This window comes from Asparagus officinalis, chromosome 8 (genome assembly GCF_001876935.1).
Source record: "Asparagus officinalis chromosome 8, Aspof.V1, whole genome shotgun sequence".
NCBI lineage: Eukaryota > Viridiplantae > Streptophyta > Magnoliopsida > Asparagales > Asparagaceae > Asparagus > Asparagus officinalis.
The window spans coordinates 109,533,759-109,550,340 of NC_033801.1; the positions used below are offsets into that span (position 1 = coordinate 109,533,759).

Sequence of the window (16,582 nt, forward strand, 5' to 3'; positions counted from 1 at the left end):
TGGTTGTTTAACTGGGGCTTTGCCTCGATCGTCAACCGAAGGACCGAGGCGATCTGCCATTGTCACTTTGAACTTAGACAAATCTGGGCTAACCCAGGGTTTCACCGACGACGCAGTAGATGGGCCCGGAACATATGCTTGCGGCGTCTTTGGCATCCAGACTTTACGATTCTTCAGTGACTTTTCAGACACTGTCTCTTTCTTGGTTCCTTGCGCTTGTTGACGAAGAGCGCGAGTTTGGGCAGCCTTCGCCTTACGCCTTTGTATCCGTTCCTTGAGGGTTGAACGGGCCCTTTTGACGAGAGTCCACTCCTCCGTCGTAAGTTTTGCAGAAATACAATTATTTTGCCGTTGGGGCAATTGAACCGCTTTCTGTTTCCTCGACTCTAGGTCCGCATAGTAATGGACCCCGTCGGTTTGTTGCATGGCCTTAGCCAATTGTCGAGCACGGCGCTGACGCTGTCTCTGACGAGCTCTCTTCGTCAGCACCGGTGAGCTATTCATCATCGACTCCTTAAGGGGTGTGGAGTCGTTTGAAGCAGGGATGTCGCAGGCGGATTCCTTAGCAGCAATCGGGTGGGAACCTTCACCTGCGGCCTTCATAGGCATTGCAGACTTAAACATTTTCTTGGAGGACGAAATCTTCCTATATTTGCGAGACGAGGAAGATTTCGCGGATGAGGATGATAAATACTCCTCAAACTTCGCCTGATCGAATTCGTATTCGATCTCTTCATTGATGATGATCTTGATCGGTTGCGACACCGCGGTCTCGGCAGCGAGACCGCTGGCTCCCACTGTGGTCGCCAGCTTGTTTGGTTCAAAAGTCGCTGCTGTGGAATTCATTATAACTTTGTTCGATTACAACAAATTCGAAAGAATAATCTTTTTATAAGACTTTTTCTACACAACAAAACAAAAATTACAACTCTTGAGAAACAAACACGAAAATCGTCTATCAATTCTCGTTTTCGTGGGACTTTGCCTGTGCCGGGAACGCTTTGGTTCGTGGACCGCCGATTCACAGATCGTGAAGAGGGGGCTTATGATTCTAACTTCGTTATCGAAGTAGAAATTGAAACGATATCTTATCGAAGTAAGATAGTCGTTCTTCTTAAAATCAAGTCGAAGCTTAATTTCAAGGCGTTGCAAGAAAAGAACTCAAATCTCTGCTCTCTCTGCTCTGGAATGCTCTAACAAATGCTCGATCCTCGTCAGAAGTGACCCTAGGGGGGTATTTATAGCCTCAAGGGTCAGTAACTGCAAAAACTTAACAATCGAAGAAGTCAGTACGGCGAGACAGTGTTTACTGTCTCGCTGGGCGAGACAGCGTTTGCTGTCTCGACCCGCGAGACAGTAAATTTGCTGTCTCGCTCAGCGAGACAGTAAATGCTGTCTCGGAAAATGGCAGTTTCTCGCTGTAACTGTGTCTCGCTGGCGAGACAGCAAATACTGTCTCGCTGGCGAGACAGCAAATACTGTCTCGCTGGCGAGACAGCAAAGCCTGTCTCGCTGGCCAGACAGTTCATACTTGTTTTGATTTTTCCCAAAAACAGTATGAAATCCTTTCTCGTGATTTTTTGAGTGATCTTCTCTATGTTTGGGATATCTATTAGCATTTTTTGACGCCTACACTTATGTCTAAACTTGAACTCTTGTTCGAAGTTTAATTCAATGGGATTTTCATTTTCATCTTGGTCATTGATGACGAAATAATCTCATCGTAAAAATAATTACTGAATTGTTGGCTGCTCTTTGCTTGTTACAAGCACTCAGTCGTTGGGTATCAAAGGACCATGTTTGCAGCATGCACTGAAACTAATTCAGATCATAAATTTCTTGGGGTTGTATTCAAATTCATTGATATTTTCTAAATCTTTATTGTAACTAGGAGGTCTCACTGGTTATATTGCAGTTTATTGTGTGTTTTTAAACATCGTTATTTCACTAATAATGAGGATCTTTGAATTTCTCTTTCACTAATAAATTGATTATTCATGCATTTTGATAGGAAAATAGGTTACAAAATGTCATTGAGACTTGAATTCCTTTATCAGATGATGTTTGCTGATAGGGATTTCGAGAGAAGATTTGGGGATGAGCCATCAACGACATTGGTATCAGTCCAGAATTGGATCGAGCGGGGTTACTTTGTCGTTGGTGTTCAGTGTCGAGATCGTCCGAAGCTCCTGTTCGATGTTGTTTGCACTCTTACAGATTTGAAGTATGTGGTGTTTCATTGCACAATTGATACCGACGCCGATCACGCTCATCTGGTACTAGTATTGTCCTGTTTTAAAAATTCTTGTTTCTTTTGATCTCTTTGTGACATTGGATTTTTTTTACATGCATCAATATGTTAGTTGAGTGCATGCTTATGTCCGAAAGAGCTACACGTTGAGTTTAACTTCTATACAATGCATGTGAATGCATGCGAATGCATGTGAATGCATGCTGATTATTAGTTGATAGAATGCCTCGTAGAAATTGTTTCTTTTGCAAGGAAATCCATTTTCTAAGTGTAGGAGGTGGGATATCATCTTTCCAGGTACTCCCCTTAAGCTTCCAATTGTCATTGATAGAAAGTTGATGGAGTAAATGGTTTAAGAGAGTAGACATGTATTCAACTGCTTCAATGGGCTTGTAATAATTTAGTTAATGTAGGAAATGAACATGATAGATTTGAATACAATGTTGCATAGCTGATTATGTTCACTAGTATATGCTAAACAAGTTTCAAATCATTAAACTCTAATCAAGTAAAATCTAAATTTCAAATCCAATTATTTTGTCTTTCACAATTACCACTAAAAGAGTTGATTCTCTTTTTCTGCAAATTCTGTAGTTGGAAATATTGTATTGTGTAGGTCATGGTAGGTACTTAGCTCTAATCGAGGGTACTTGTCTCAAGGAAATGTCAAAATACGTGGAATTTTTCTCTTCCCTGCAATGAAGTTTTCAGTTAACATACATTTATGTGTTTGTTTCAAAATACGTGGAATTTTTCTCTTCCCTGCAATGAAGTTTTCAGTTAACATACATTTATGTGTTTGTTTAAGTAGTCGTTTTTTGCTCACCATCTTTTATAAAGGGTCTTCTTTATGGATCAGTTTGTACATATATTAATGCATTGCTTGTGTCCTTATGTTACACTCAGGATGATAAGGAAGAGATGAGGAAGAAGGTGAAGAAGAGGGTTTGAGTAAATGTATAGGGAAGGAGTTGAAGAAGCTTCTGCAGTGTCATAGCCATTGTAAATAATTTATGTAAAAATTTGTAAATAATTTATGTATCTCTCTACTATTTTGGTGAATGTATTATTTGAATATAATTGGATTTGATATTGGAATATAATTAGATTGTGTTGGATATGAATATAATTTGTTGTTATTCAATATTATGTACATGCACTCAAAGTAGATTTTGGAAAAAAAAACTACTGTAGTATAGCATCCTAGACGGAAATTCCGTCTAGGAATGCTCAAAATTCCGTCTAGGATGATTTTTTTCAAAAAAAAAAATTTAAGTAAGCCTCCTAGATAGAATTTCCGTCTAGGATGAGTATCCTAGATGGAAATTCCGTCTAGGATGTTTTGGATATCCAAGACGGAATTTCCGTCTAGGATATCCATCCTAGACAGAATTTTTTTCCGTCTAGGATGGATATCTGATGCGGCATAAATATGTACCAAAAATATTGCAAGTACACAACGGTGTCAAGTTATAGTATAAAAAGTTATCGATCCCACGAGGAAGGTGTTTTGTAGGAGAAAATATAAATCGGTTTTTATGTTGTGTGTGTGACAATTAGGAGTGATGAGTGAATATGATTGTGGAGAAATAGAGAGAATGAAAACAAAGTGTAAATAGGCGCAAAATATAAGTGAGAATGGATGTGACAATGAATGAATGATTTTCACAAGGATAGATGAATAAAATCAAGAATCAAAAAGGAAAATCAAGAATGATAATAAAATTCAAAAAAGTAAAGATGGCGGATTTATTTAAAGATATGAGTAATTTAGAATTGAATCCACTTCTTAGAAAAGGGTGATTCCCTAGAGGGTTCTAGTCTAAAGGCGAATCAAAGAAAATAAAAGTAAAAATGAACAAAAAGGAAAACTAAACCCAAGAGGGTTCTAGCCTAAAGGTGAATAGTGCAAAAAATTAAAATCTAATTACAAATAAATTGCAAAATCTAAACTATAAAATAAATTGCAAAAATTAAAGATAAGAAAATAAATCTACTCTATAAGCATGAAATAAATCTAATCTATAAGCATAAAATAAAAAATAAATCTAAGGCAAGAGGGTTGTAGCCTCTTGGCTATTTAAACAATAAAATCTAACTATAAGCATGGAAATAAATCTAAACTAATAAGCAATAGAAGAGAAATAAAAGAAAAAACAAACCTTCAAATTAATCTTTATCTCCATCTTCATCATCCAACAAAGAGAATAAAAATTTAAAGTGGTGAAAAAAATTATTTTATTAATTATAACAAAAGTTATAAATTTGAAAGACCTTCTCAATTAAGAGTAGCCCTCCTCTTCAAATGGAGTTATAAAAATTTTCACACCCCTAACCCCTTCCTATTTATAGTAAACATCAGTGAATGAGAGCCCTTGGATCGAAATCTTATCCAAAAACCATGAATTTTAGCCTTAGATTCGTAATAGAATGACGATGGCATCGATACCAGCATCGATAGAGGTATCAATGCTGGCATCGATGCCCAGTACGCTGCAATTGCAATCCGCAGCTTCTTCTTCTTTTATGCTTTGGGCTTGGGCTTCTTTGGCATTTCTTCTTCTTTTGGGCTTTCATGCTTGAGTTCTGCATTTAATTAGTGGGCTTTGTTGAGAGAAGAGATATTGGGCTTTTATTTTTGATTAACCTGCAATTAAAGATAAAAACAATTATTAGTGATATATTTATTCATATAAACTAGATAATAAGGGTATAAAATTATAATAAAATATGATTATCAAATACCCCCACACCTAAACTTTTGCTAGTCCTCTAGCAAAGAAAGAAAAATAAAAGAAAACCTAATTCACTTTCGCAGGAATCACAGTTGTATTTAGCGCATACAACAAGCCTTTAAACCCCTAGGTTATCATGGTGGACAAGCTGTAGTCTCGTGAGGCGTTGTAGTGAATATACCCACAAAATTCGGTCATCTTGCCAAATTAAAGAAGTTAGTAAATAACTAAATTTACTTGATAATTGAAGCTAGTTATTACTTAAGAAAACATTTTTATATAAACTCTAAGGTAAATTTCCTAAAAAATATTCTCATTATAGCAACACAAAACTAAGCTAAACTTAGAAATTTAATTTAAAAGTTTTGAAAAGAACATGCTAACTCTTTGTTTAAAATAATATTCAAGTTGCTTGATCTAAAATGTTTTCTAAGACCATATATACAAATATAACTATATATATATATAAAACATTTATTAGTATTTTTATTTTTATTTTTATTTTTTTGACTCTTTCTTCCTTGGTGATTTTTTTCTACTTTAGCGGGCTTTCTAAGCGACCATTTAACGAGTTTTAGGCCAATGGTTCCCAACCCAATTGGGCTTAGGTCATTAAGTATGGAAATACTCCTTGGGTTTAATTACTCGGTCAGCTTAGGCTTAATAAGATAGAATCACCTTGAATTTAAGAGTTTTTTTCTTTCTTTCTTTCTTTCTTTTTCTTTTGGTGCCCATTTTTCGCACTCTTCTTTTGCAATTTTTTTTATATGTATATGTATATATATTCTGAAAAATATGTAAGTCAAGACACTTTGAAAAAATATTTTTAACTCTAAGCTAAGCATGCATAAATTCTATTATTTTAAATAAAAATCTAAGTTAAGGCTTAAGTAAAGTATACTACTTTGAAAATCATTTCTTAAGAAATTTATTTAGGTATACTACTTTGAAAATCATTTCTTAAGAAATTTATTTAGAGTTATCATAAAAGGTAAATTTGAGTAACTAACAACTAGAGATTTAAAATTTATCAAATAAATTAATTATTACATAACTCTATCAATTTGGCAAGTGTCGATAATATTTTTTTTAGAAAAAGGGGGGAAATGACAAAAATGCAACTAAAAATGTAAAATAAAGAGAAAAAAATAACTAATTCCCACTCCCACACCTAGATTTTGCATTGTCCTCAATGCATACTCTATGATGTACAAAGTAAAGCAAATAAGAAGTTAAGCACTTACATTTGGTTGGCTGATAAAAATCTACAATTACCTTTCGTCTGAGGAGGATAGAATCAGAAATTTATTCTTTTTTTTTTCTTTTTTTTCTTCTTTTCTTTTTTTTCTTTTTTTTACAACTGAACAAGAAACTCTCAAATGAGAGAAGAATAAATTTTTTTGTTATTCTGAAATAAAAAAAAACAAACAATATAGCATGAAGTGTTCAACATGAAGAGCTCGTGTTCAACATTGAATCCTACCTTATTATTGAAAATTCTCCCCGGATTTTAAATAAATTCAGAATGATATAATCAATAATACGAAATTCTAAGCATTTTGGGGTGTTCAGTAATTCTTGCAACAAAGTAAGGTAGGTATTATTGGTGTCATACATTTTGCATTTCTTAATAAACTTAGACTCTTGTACTGTGAATTTTTATTTTCTAACAACCAATTCTTCTATAGCATTTTCCTCAACCCTATGATTCATGGTTGAGTTCTGAAAATTTGGTTGTTGATTATTCTCCAAGAATCTAAATTTATCAAGAAAGAGTTCTTCAAAATTTAATTCAAAGCAGCAAATCATTATTCTCAAAGATCCGATCTGCTATTTCTAAAATTTCCAACTCCTCACCAAAAATTTCCTCAAAACTCAAATCAGACTCTTCTTTTTCTTCTTCTTCTTCTGATCTTTCCTGAATGTAATTAATTTCTAGAGGCTGGTTATTTGGTTGGTCCTTTGGATTAAAAATGTTAAGATCAACAGTCAAATTCCTAAAGGACAGCTTCATTTGACCAGTTCTACAGTTGATGAGAGCATTAGAATTGGCTAAGAATGGTCGTCCTAAGATGACAGGTGTCTGTCCTTTGGGATTAAAAACGGGCTGTGTTTCTAAGACTCAAAATCTACTGGAAAAATAAAATCTCCAACCTTAATCAGAACATCCTCTAACTCACCCGTAGGGACCTTAACATATCTATCAGCCAACTGCAAAGTGCAGCGGGTTGGGTTCAGTACACCTAGACCCAATTACTGGTAGACTGAAAATAGAAGCAAATTGATACTAACCCTTAAGTATAAAAGCACCTTATCAATGTGAGTATTATCAATGACACATGAAATGATAGGAGAACCAGGATCCTTACGTTTCAAAGGTATGGGATTTGAGAGCATATCACTGATTTGAGTGCTGGACGTTTGAGTCAACATATTCGTGGTTTGAGTGGAGGCCTTAATTATGGTTTCCAAACCCCTTTCCAAGATATTAAGACGTTTATCCTGATCTGGATTGTGAGGAGTCTGAATTACAGCTTGATGAAGAGGAGACTGATTTTGATACGACAGATTGGGTTGTTAAAATTGTGGATGAGAATTGAAAGGAACTGTGTTTCCCCTAGGAAATTGTTGGTTTGAAGAGAGAGTGAAGTTTTGAGTTCCGGAGTGAGTTCCCTGATTACATGCAAAGTTTGGGTGATTTCTCCAACCTGGGTTGTAGGTTGGAGAGAATTGTTCATTTGCATAACGCTGGAATGTAGCGTTGACATGTCCTAATGACTGATTATTTCCTAAGAGAGGACATTCTTCTGAAACATGAGATGGTGACAGACAGTTGTGACATCCTGAGGCTGAAATATGATTGATTTGAGATGGGGCTCTTTCCTTAATTTCTAAGGCTTCTAACCTATGCATGATTGCGGCCATCTTACCTCCAGATGCAATGTTCGATTCTAAGGAAATACCACTGGACTTGGGTTAGGAAACCGATGACACTCGGTCATCACAGTGTTCCCATTGCATGGTTTTTTCAGAAAGACTCTTTAAAAACTCCCAAGCTTCATCAGTATGTTTCCTCATGAATCCCCGTGGGACATTAACTCTAAGGAAGTTTTTAAAGAATAATCTAATCCATCATTAATTATTTGGCATAATCGCCATTTTTCTAAACCGTGATGAGGACAATGCATGAGAAGATCTTTAAATCGGTCAAAATACTTCCAAAAATGTTCTCCTGGGACAATTTTAAAATTCATGATGCTTTTTCTTAGCTTCACCGTTTTATGGATCGAAAAAAATTTCTTAAGAAAAACGGTGATAAATTCCTCCCAAGTTGTGATGGAATTTATGGGTAAGCTGTATAGCCATTTTTTTTTACTTTGTCTTTGAGGGCAAAAGGAATAAATCTGAGTTTGACTGCATCTTCAGTTAATTCTCTTATTTTAATCATCATACATACTTCTTTAAATTCTGAGATAAAAATATATGCATCTTCAATTTCATTCTCTAGAAATTTTGGAAGCATGTTGATATATTACGGTCGAAGCTCAAAGTTAGTTCCATTTGCCTCGGGGAGCCTAATGCAATAGGGGATTACATTCCTAGTGGGATAGCACATATCTTGAAGAACGGGTGAATTAGGATATACCATTTCTGGAATTTGTTCAAAACGAATTAATCGATGTGTATTATCCCTAATCCACGTTTGCATACACCCAAAACAACTTCTTTTTATATTTTTTTAAAAAAAAATTAGTTTTTTTTATGAGAAGAAAAAGGAAACTCCTAACTAAAACAAATCAAAAGCATTCACTTTTCAATCACTCTAACTTTAGGGATAAGCCTAACTCAACTAGACTAGCTCCTAACCAAAAACTCCTAAAGTGAAAAGATTAAAGTTTTACCTGGGTAGTCAGCCAGGTAATGATAGTACTAGAGGGTGATCAGAAATCAATTAAGTACCTCGTTCCTTACGGAGCGCTTTACGCAACCCCTAAACCTTACCTTAGACACTAACTAATCCAAGAAAACTTAAACCGGTTCACTTAAGGATTCTTTGTTCCTTATTGAGCTCGAATCCTAAAGGGCCAACGTCTAATGAGTTTTATTAGGCTTGGGTGGTGTAGTAAGGAATTAGTGATTTTTGGGCTAAGGAAAGGGTGATGAAATCCCTTACCTTGTCTTGATTATGGGGTTTTACCCTTAAAAATATTTTTAGGTGTGTGCCAAATCAATGATGCTCAAATCACTTTGGTGAATTCCTACTAATTATATGAAATGCAACCCTAGAAATTAAAAGCGACTAAAAAGGATGGAAAAAATCTTTATATTTTTTATTAGGATTAACAATCAAACAACTATGAGAAGGGTGAACATTGTTTAAGTTTATTATCTTGTTAGTTAATGTCCAAGTGAAAGATGAATTTTATTATGGTCAACAAAAAAATCCTTTTTTTTTAAAATCCTAATTGTCTCTAATTGTGAAGCTAACTAAAGAGGGTAGAATTGAAAATGCTAGAAAGAAGACCTAAAAGCAATTCTCTAGGTTCTAGATCTCCAATCCGCGATCTTCAAGCTCCAAGCGGTTCCTTCACAAAAAACACACAAGTTAAAGAACCAAATTAAATAAAATTCTACTTAAGCACCCTCCCCGGCAACGGCGCCAAAAATTGGATGCGTATAAACATGTACCAAAAATGTTGCAAGTACACAACCGTGTCAAGTTATAGTATAAAAAGTTATCGATCCCACGAGGAAGTTGTTTTGTAGGAGAAAATATAAATCGGTTCTTATGTTGTGTACATGACAATTAGGAGTGATGAGTGAATATGATTGTGGAGAGAATTAAAATGGTGTATAAATAAGCATAAAATGTAAGTGAGAGTGGATGTGACAATGAATGAATGATTTTCACAAGGAGAGATGAATAAAATCAAGAATCAAAAAGGAAAATCAAGAATGACAATAAAATTCAAGAAAGTAAAGATGGCGGATTCAATTAAAGATATGGGTAATCTAGAATTGAATCCAGTTCTTAGAAAATGGTGATTCCCTAGAGGGTTCTAGCCTAAAGGCGAATCAAAGAAAATAAAAATGAACAAAAAGGAAAACTAAACCCAAGAGGGTTCTAGCCTCAAGGTGAATAGTGTAAGAAATTAAAATCTAATTACAAATAAATTGCAAAATCTAAACTATAAAATAAATTTCAAGAATTAAAGATAAGAAAATAAATCTATTCTATAAGCATGAAATAAATATAATCTATAAATATAAAATAAATCTAAGACAAGAGTGGTTCTAGCCTCTTGGCTATTTAAACAATAAAATCTAACTACAAATATGAAAATAAATCTAAACTAATAAGTAATAGAAGAGAAATAAAAGAGAAAACAAACCTCCAAATTAATCTTCATCTCCATCTTCATCATCCAACAAAGAGAATAAAAATTTAAAGTGGTAAAAAAATTTATTTTATTAATTATAATAAAAGTTATAAATTTGGAAGACCTTCTTAATTAAGAGTAGCTCTCCTTTCCAAATAGAGTTATAAAAATTTTCACACCCCTAACCCCTCACTCTCTACCCCTATTTATAGTAAACATCAGTGAATGAGAGCCCTTGGATCGAAATCTTATCCAAATATCATGAATTTTAGCCTTAGATTCATAACAAAATGACGATGGCATCGATACCAGCATCGATAGAGGTATTGATGCTGGCATCGATACCGCCATCGATGCTGGCATCGATGCCCAGTGTGCTACAATTGTAACCTGCAGCTTCTTCTTCTTTTATGCTTTGGGCTTGGGCTTCTTTGGCATTTCTTCTTCTTTTGGGCTTTCATGCTTGAGTTCTTCATTTAATTAGTGGGCTTTGTTGAGAGAAGAGATATTCAGCTTTTATTTTTGATTAACCTGCAATTAAAGATAAAAATAATTATTAGTGATAGATTTATTCATATAAACTAGATAATAAGGGTATAAAATTATAATAAAATATGATTATCAATATCCTAGATGGAAATTCTGTTTAGGATAATCCGTCTAGGATGTATTCTAGACGATTTTGAATTCCATCTAGAATAATCCGTCTAGGATGTATTCTAGATGGAATTTTTGTCTAGAATACTACATACTAGACGGAAACTTCCTAGATGCATATTCTAGACGAAATTCCGTCTAGAATACTCATCCTCGACGGAATTCTAATTTTTCTAGACGGAATTTTCCTTCTAGGATGCCTCATTTTTTACTTGTGAAAGTATATATATAAAAACCTCGATACTTATAGCAAGTAGTTGGGCTCCACAAAAAAAGTTAACTTTACATTATAGTTTGCTATTGGTAATACTTTTAAAATTTTCATTACCTTTCCCCTTTATCTTATTATTCACACTTTTCTGATGTAAGTCCTCTTTTGCTAGTCACTCAATTGGCTATATTTTATTTTTATAATATCAGAGGATAAAATATTCTTTTCTGTTTAAAAAGTATCGACATAATTTTCTTAAAAAATATATACACATAATAGCAATAGTGTATACTTCAGTCCAACTCAAATATTGGCTTGAAGCCATTTAGAATGATGTCCTTTCTATGCTAGAATTGTGACATAGTGATTACATGATTCAAAAGTCAAAGAAAAAATTTCTACAAAGGAAAAATAATTTAATATGTCAAATTAATAACTAATTTATAAAATATACATGGGCAATACAGATAGCTATAGAAAGTAAGGTATATATCTTCATAAAAAATACATAGTGAGTGACAAACTACAATCATCCTAATTTAAGCATAAATAATTATTATTTTAGTTACTAATTTGATATGTATAACTATAAAATAAATGTCAAGTAAAAATAAGAATTAAAGTTGTATTATCCTGTAGGTAAATAAGTAAATATTATTAAAGCTCATCTTTATATTAAATTTAAAATAATAATTTAAAGTTTTAAGTGCCAAATATTAGTTCATGCGAGAAAAAAAAGTAATATATGATCTATATACCTATATAGTCAATCGATTAAACGTATTAAAATTATAATTACCATAGTCAAAATTATATGGTGGGTTCTTATTAAATATAATTTATAAAAAATAGTATATTAAAGTCAAAACCTTTTTAACCACTATATAGATTGTTTGAAAATTTTTACATGTATAAACTATACTACCTAGGAATAGTGATGTGTACACTTAACAATAGCCTAATACATCTTAAGAACGACTTACTCTTCAATATCATTATTAATTGATGTATCTATGCATTACATTAAAAACACAATGAAAATTTAGAAAACTATAAAATAAGCACCCTCAAAAGTTTTAAAAATTGTATAAACAAACACCCTAAACTTTTATAATTTACAAATACACAAAACTATTAAAAATTAAATTAAAATCAAAGAACTACAAAAAATTATTGAAAATTTTCAAACTTTGGAGGGGTAATTTGCAATGTACCAAACTTTAAGTTTTTTTTGTAAATTTCAAATCTAATAGATTTTCAGTTAGTTATATTCTTTTTAAAAAAAGTTATGGGTAATATAAACCATGAAAGTTTTTTCTAAACCTATACTTTTAAAGAGAATATGATATGTTTGTAATTTTTTTATTTTCTAGGGGTTGCTAGTAATTTTGTATATTCATTTTAGTGTCTATAGGTTAGAAATTTATCATGGTGTTTTTTATAATTATGAATATTAGGGGTTTTTTTATAATTTTCTAAACTTATAAGAATTTTCTACATATTGTAAATTATTTATAAACTATTTATAATTCCTATATTTTTAATTTATTAATGAGTTTAAAATTCTCAGGGTATTTTTTGTAAAATTTGAATTTGGAGTATTCGTTGGTAATTTTTGAAACTTTAAGGGCGCTTTCTATAAATTATTAATTATGCAGGAGATATTTATATCTCCTTTATTTTCAATGTAATGTTAGGTTGGATATTATCAGGATTTTTATAAATTTTATAATCTTGAGGGTTTTATCTTGCAATTTGTAAAAGGTTTATAGTGCTTATTGCAAATTCCATAAAATTTCGGGGATTGTTTGTATTATTTTTAGGTTTTTAGTGTGTTTATAGGTTTGAAATTTTCAATGTGTTTTTTACAAATTTTAAAATTTTAAGAGTGTTTTTGTATTTTCAAAGCTTACAAGATACTTTCTCCAATGTCAAAGACTTTCATTTTTTAGCTAGCATATATTTTTTAGATTTCTCACTGAATTGAAATAAGAAAAATTTATAATTTTTAAGATGTTTTCATAAAATTTTGAATTTGTAGGGGTGTTTTTGCAATTTAAAAAACTTGGAGAATAATTTTTACAAGGTCCAAAAACATTTAGGTGCTGGCTTGCATATATTTTTTAGATTTCTCTGCAAACTGAAATAAGTAAAATATTTAAATTATATCAAACGTATCTCCTTTATCCAATAACATGTTAAGTCTCATTATGGATATGATAAATCATTTAATTATAAATTCAAAGAAGATAGGAAAATTAGAATATATTAGGATAACAATTAAAAAAAAGTTAAGGGTAATATTAGAAAAGATTTTCCCCAATTCATACTTTTAAAGAGAGTACGATATAGATACACATATATACATATATGTAATCATTAGGTTAGCAGTAAGCCATGGTTGGATAGTTACTTGAAAACATGAGAGCATGATTCTTTGAGTTTAAGAGGAAGTTTGAAAACGGACCTATTTAAAAATAATGAGGGTTAGTAAAAAGTTTGGTTTAAAGTAATTACAATGTTCAATAATCAATCTATAGAGAAACGTAAAAGGTGTGCGGCTTAGCATTGTTGTCATCATAGAAATACGTTCACTATACAATCCCTCATTGTCAAAGTTTATTTTTTTTAAAAAAAATCAAAAAATTTATCTGCTAAAACGAGAACAATTGAATTACCAGTCCTGATGAATCTTATAAAATAGTATAATTATCTCTACTGTTATGATAGAGGTGAGTCCTACCTTCACGGCAGAGCTAATTTTTCTCTATTACTGAAACTCACATAAGGATTAAAACAATTTTATATATGTCACAGCCCATGGGTCCATACATACGCACAAACATAGTCGGCATCCATATAATAACACGAACCTTATTAAAATGCAAAAGCAAATTGCGTGTTCATTATCAAAGCCCAGAATCATACTGGACACCGGTGCCCGGTAGCCATGCATCACCAGAGATAAACTGACCGACGGTGAAACTCGACGCCTCCAAATAATTAAGCGACGAATGGACCCCGGGCCATTTGACCCGGCCTGATATATCTGATCCTGCGCCTCTATTCCCATACTCGCCGTAATACAAGGTGGAGAGCCCAAAACTCCCAGCCCATGGCAGCCACCCCTCTGGGCTTATCGACGCATCTAGATACGACTCCATATACACAGTCCTGGAGTATTTATGCCACGGCCTACCAAGGTAAGTTTGCCCACGGCACACGTTAGAAGAGGCCACTATACTACATTGGTGGAATGATAGCCCAGTGTTTTGGTGTGGGTCTCGTCGGCCTTGGGCCGTTATTGTGATGTGCTGGGCGTCACTGCGCTTCATGGGGTGGATGAAGCACTTCTGTAGGACCGCAGCTGCGTTACCGAATATGAAGTCGACCGTACCGTAGATGTCGTTATCGCGATAGAATTGACGGTTGGAATGGGCGTAGAGCGTGTCTTGGTAGCCTTCGATGGAGCATTGGTAGATTACGGATAGATCGGCGCCAACACGGAGGGCTACGGCCTGCTGCGCTTGTGAGCCGGAGTTGTTGATGATTGTTAGGCCCTTGGCGATGAACCCAGACCCCATTGCAGCTGGACAGTTTTTTTGGGCCTTGAGTAAGTACAACGTCTGAATCTAAGGTGATCTTAGAAAAAAAAATAACAAAAAAATAGAGGAGATACCAAGGTGGCAAAAATAAATAAACCAAGTCTATGTTAAATGCTATATGAATGCATAAGAGAATCTATTTTTCTAGTTATAACTATCTTTTTGATATTTAAGCAGTTTTGATTCCTTTTAAACGAAAAGTGCGAATGAAGGCAAACCACGGGAGTATCAAGTATGATAAGCTTTGAATTGGACATAAATTTCAGCTGCCCTTCCAATATAAAATAAAAACGAAAAATCTAAATAGATATAGATAAAATAGTGTTTAATTCTAATGCCAATCACGGGTGATCAGGCAGTTGAGAAGTTTCGGAATGATCCCTATTGTCTTAGGTTAATTTTATAGTACGTACTAGTAGCACAATTTGTGACACTAACAATAAACTAGTGGTTCTAAAATTGAAAGTCGATGAATCCTGATTGTTTAGCATCTAATATTAAAAAAAAATATAACGTTTTGCTTTGTTAATAGGACCAGTTATGAGATTAGATGACGCACGCCATTTTTCTGAGATTTTATTTTTGTGAGATTTCAACCAATGATAAATAAATATAATAGGAGCACATTATCCTTTTGTGGTCCCATGATTTCGATTCCAGAATTAATTTCTCTTTCAAAAACAGTTGTAAAGCTTACTGCTTACCTCGGCAGCTAACACTTCTAGCTTTTAGTTAACCCTTGTCTTCACCTTTTGGCCGGTGTGGACCACTAATCTGTAGATTCGAGGCGACGTATCGGCGAAAAGTCGAAGGAGTGCATTTGGGCGTCTGGCGGTCGACCGGCGGTGGAGCTGCGGTCGACCGCAATGTGCACGCAGATGTTTTCTGGGCTCTGGAAGTTGGGCGGTCGACCGGACATGGAGCGGCGGTCGACCGGCATTTGTCCAGAGCCGATGGTGAGCCTCTGGACTTTTCGCGGTCGACCGCACATGGAGCTGCGGTCGACCGCGATGCGGATTTCGGTCTGGGTCTGTTTTCCAGACCCGTTTCGTTTGGCTTTAGTATAAATACCCAATGGGTATTTTCTAGGGTTTGTGAGAGGGATTTTGAGCTGATAGAGAGGGGTTTTCTTTGGGCTTCTATTCTAGAAGTATTGGTGAGATCAAGAGTTGATTTGTTGAGGGTTTTGGTGTGAGATTTGTAACCCTAGTTGTATCCTCTTGTTTCTAATAGTGAAAACTCCCCCTTCCTTCCCCCGTGGACGTAGGCATCTCGCCGAACCACGTAAAACTGGTGTTTGTGATTGTTTGTGCTTGTTTGGTTGTTGGTTTATCCTTTTCTCGGCGTTTGGGTTTGGATTCTCGAGGCACAACAAGTGGTATCAGAGCTCCGGGCAACGCTTGGGCTTTTTTGGAGGTATAGATCAGTTGGGAAGTTCATCGGGAGCTTCGATTGGTGATAAAGGTGGGATCTTTGTGGTAAAGTTTCTATCTTTTTTAAATTGGATCTATTTCTTATAGTTCCGCAATTGTATTGGGTGCTTTGAGATAAATGGCCGGAAAGGATAAACAAGGGGAGGGTTCTTCTAGTGTGAAGGCCATCCAAACTTTGAGTTTTCATTCTATGAAAATAGATGTGGAAAAGTTCAACGGCACAAATAATTTTGGACTTTGGAGATGTGAAGTCATGGATGCGCTAAATGCGCAAAATTTGGAAGATACATTGGAGTTGGACGGGAAACC

At 34.2% G+C, this 16,582-nt stretch overlaps 1 protein-coding gene across 1 annotated transcript in view; it reads right to left on the minus strand.

The window, feature by feature from the left end:
• The window catches only part of LOC109823040 (pectinesterase-like), a 6,225-nt gene continuing 3,664 nt past the window's right edge, over positions 14,022–16,582 (minus strand). The window contains exon 3 of the mRNA XM_020389361.1: positions 14,022–14,824. Coding sequence (XP_020244950.1) covers positions 14,145–14,824 — 680 coding nt within the window. The 3' untranslated portion in view covers positions 14,022–14,144. The remainder of the gene's footprint in view (positions 14,825–16,582) is intronic.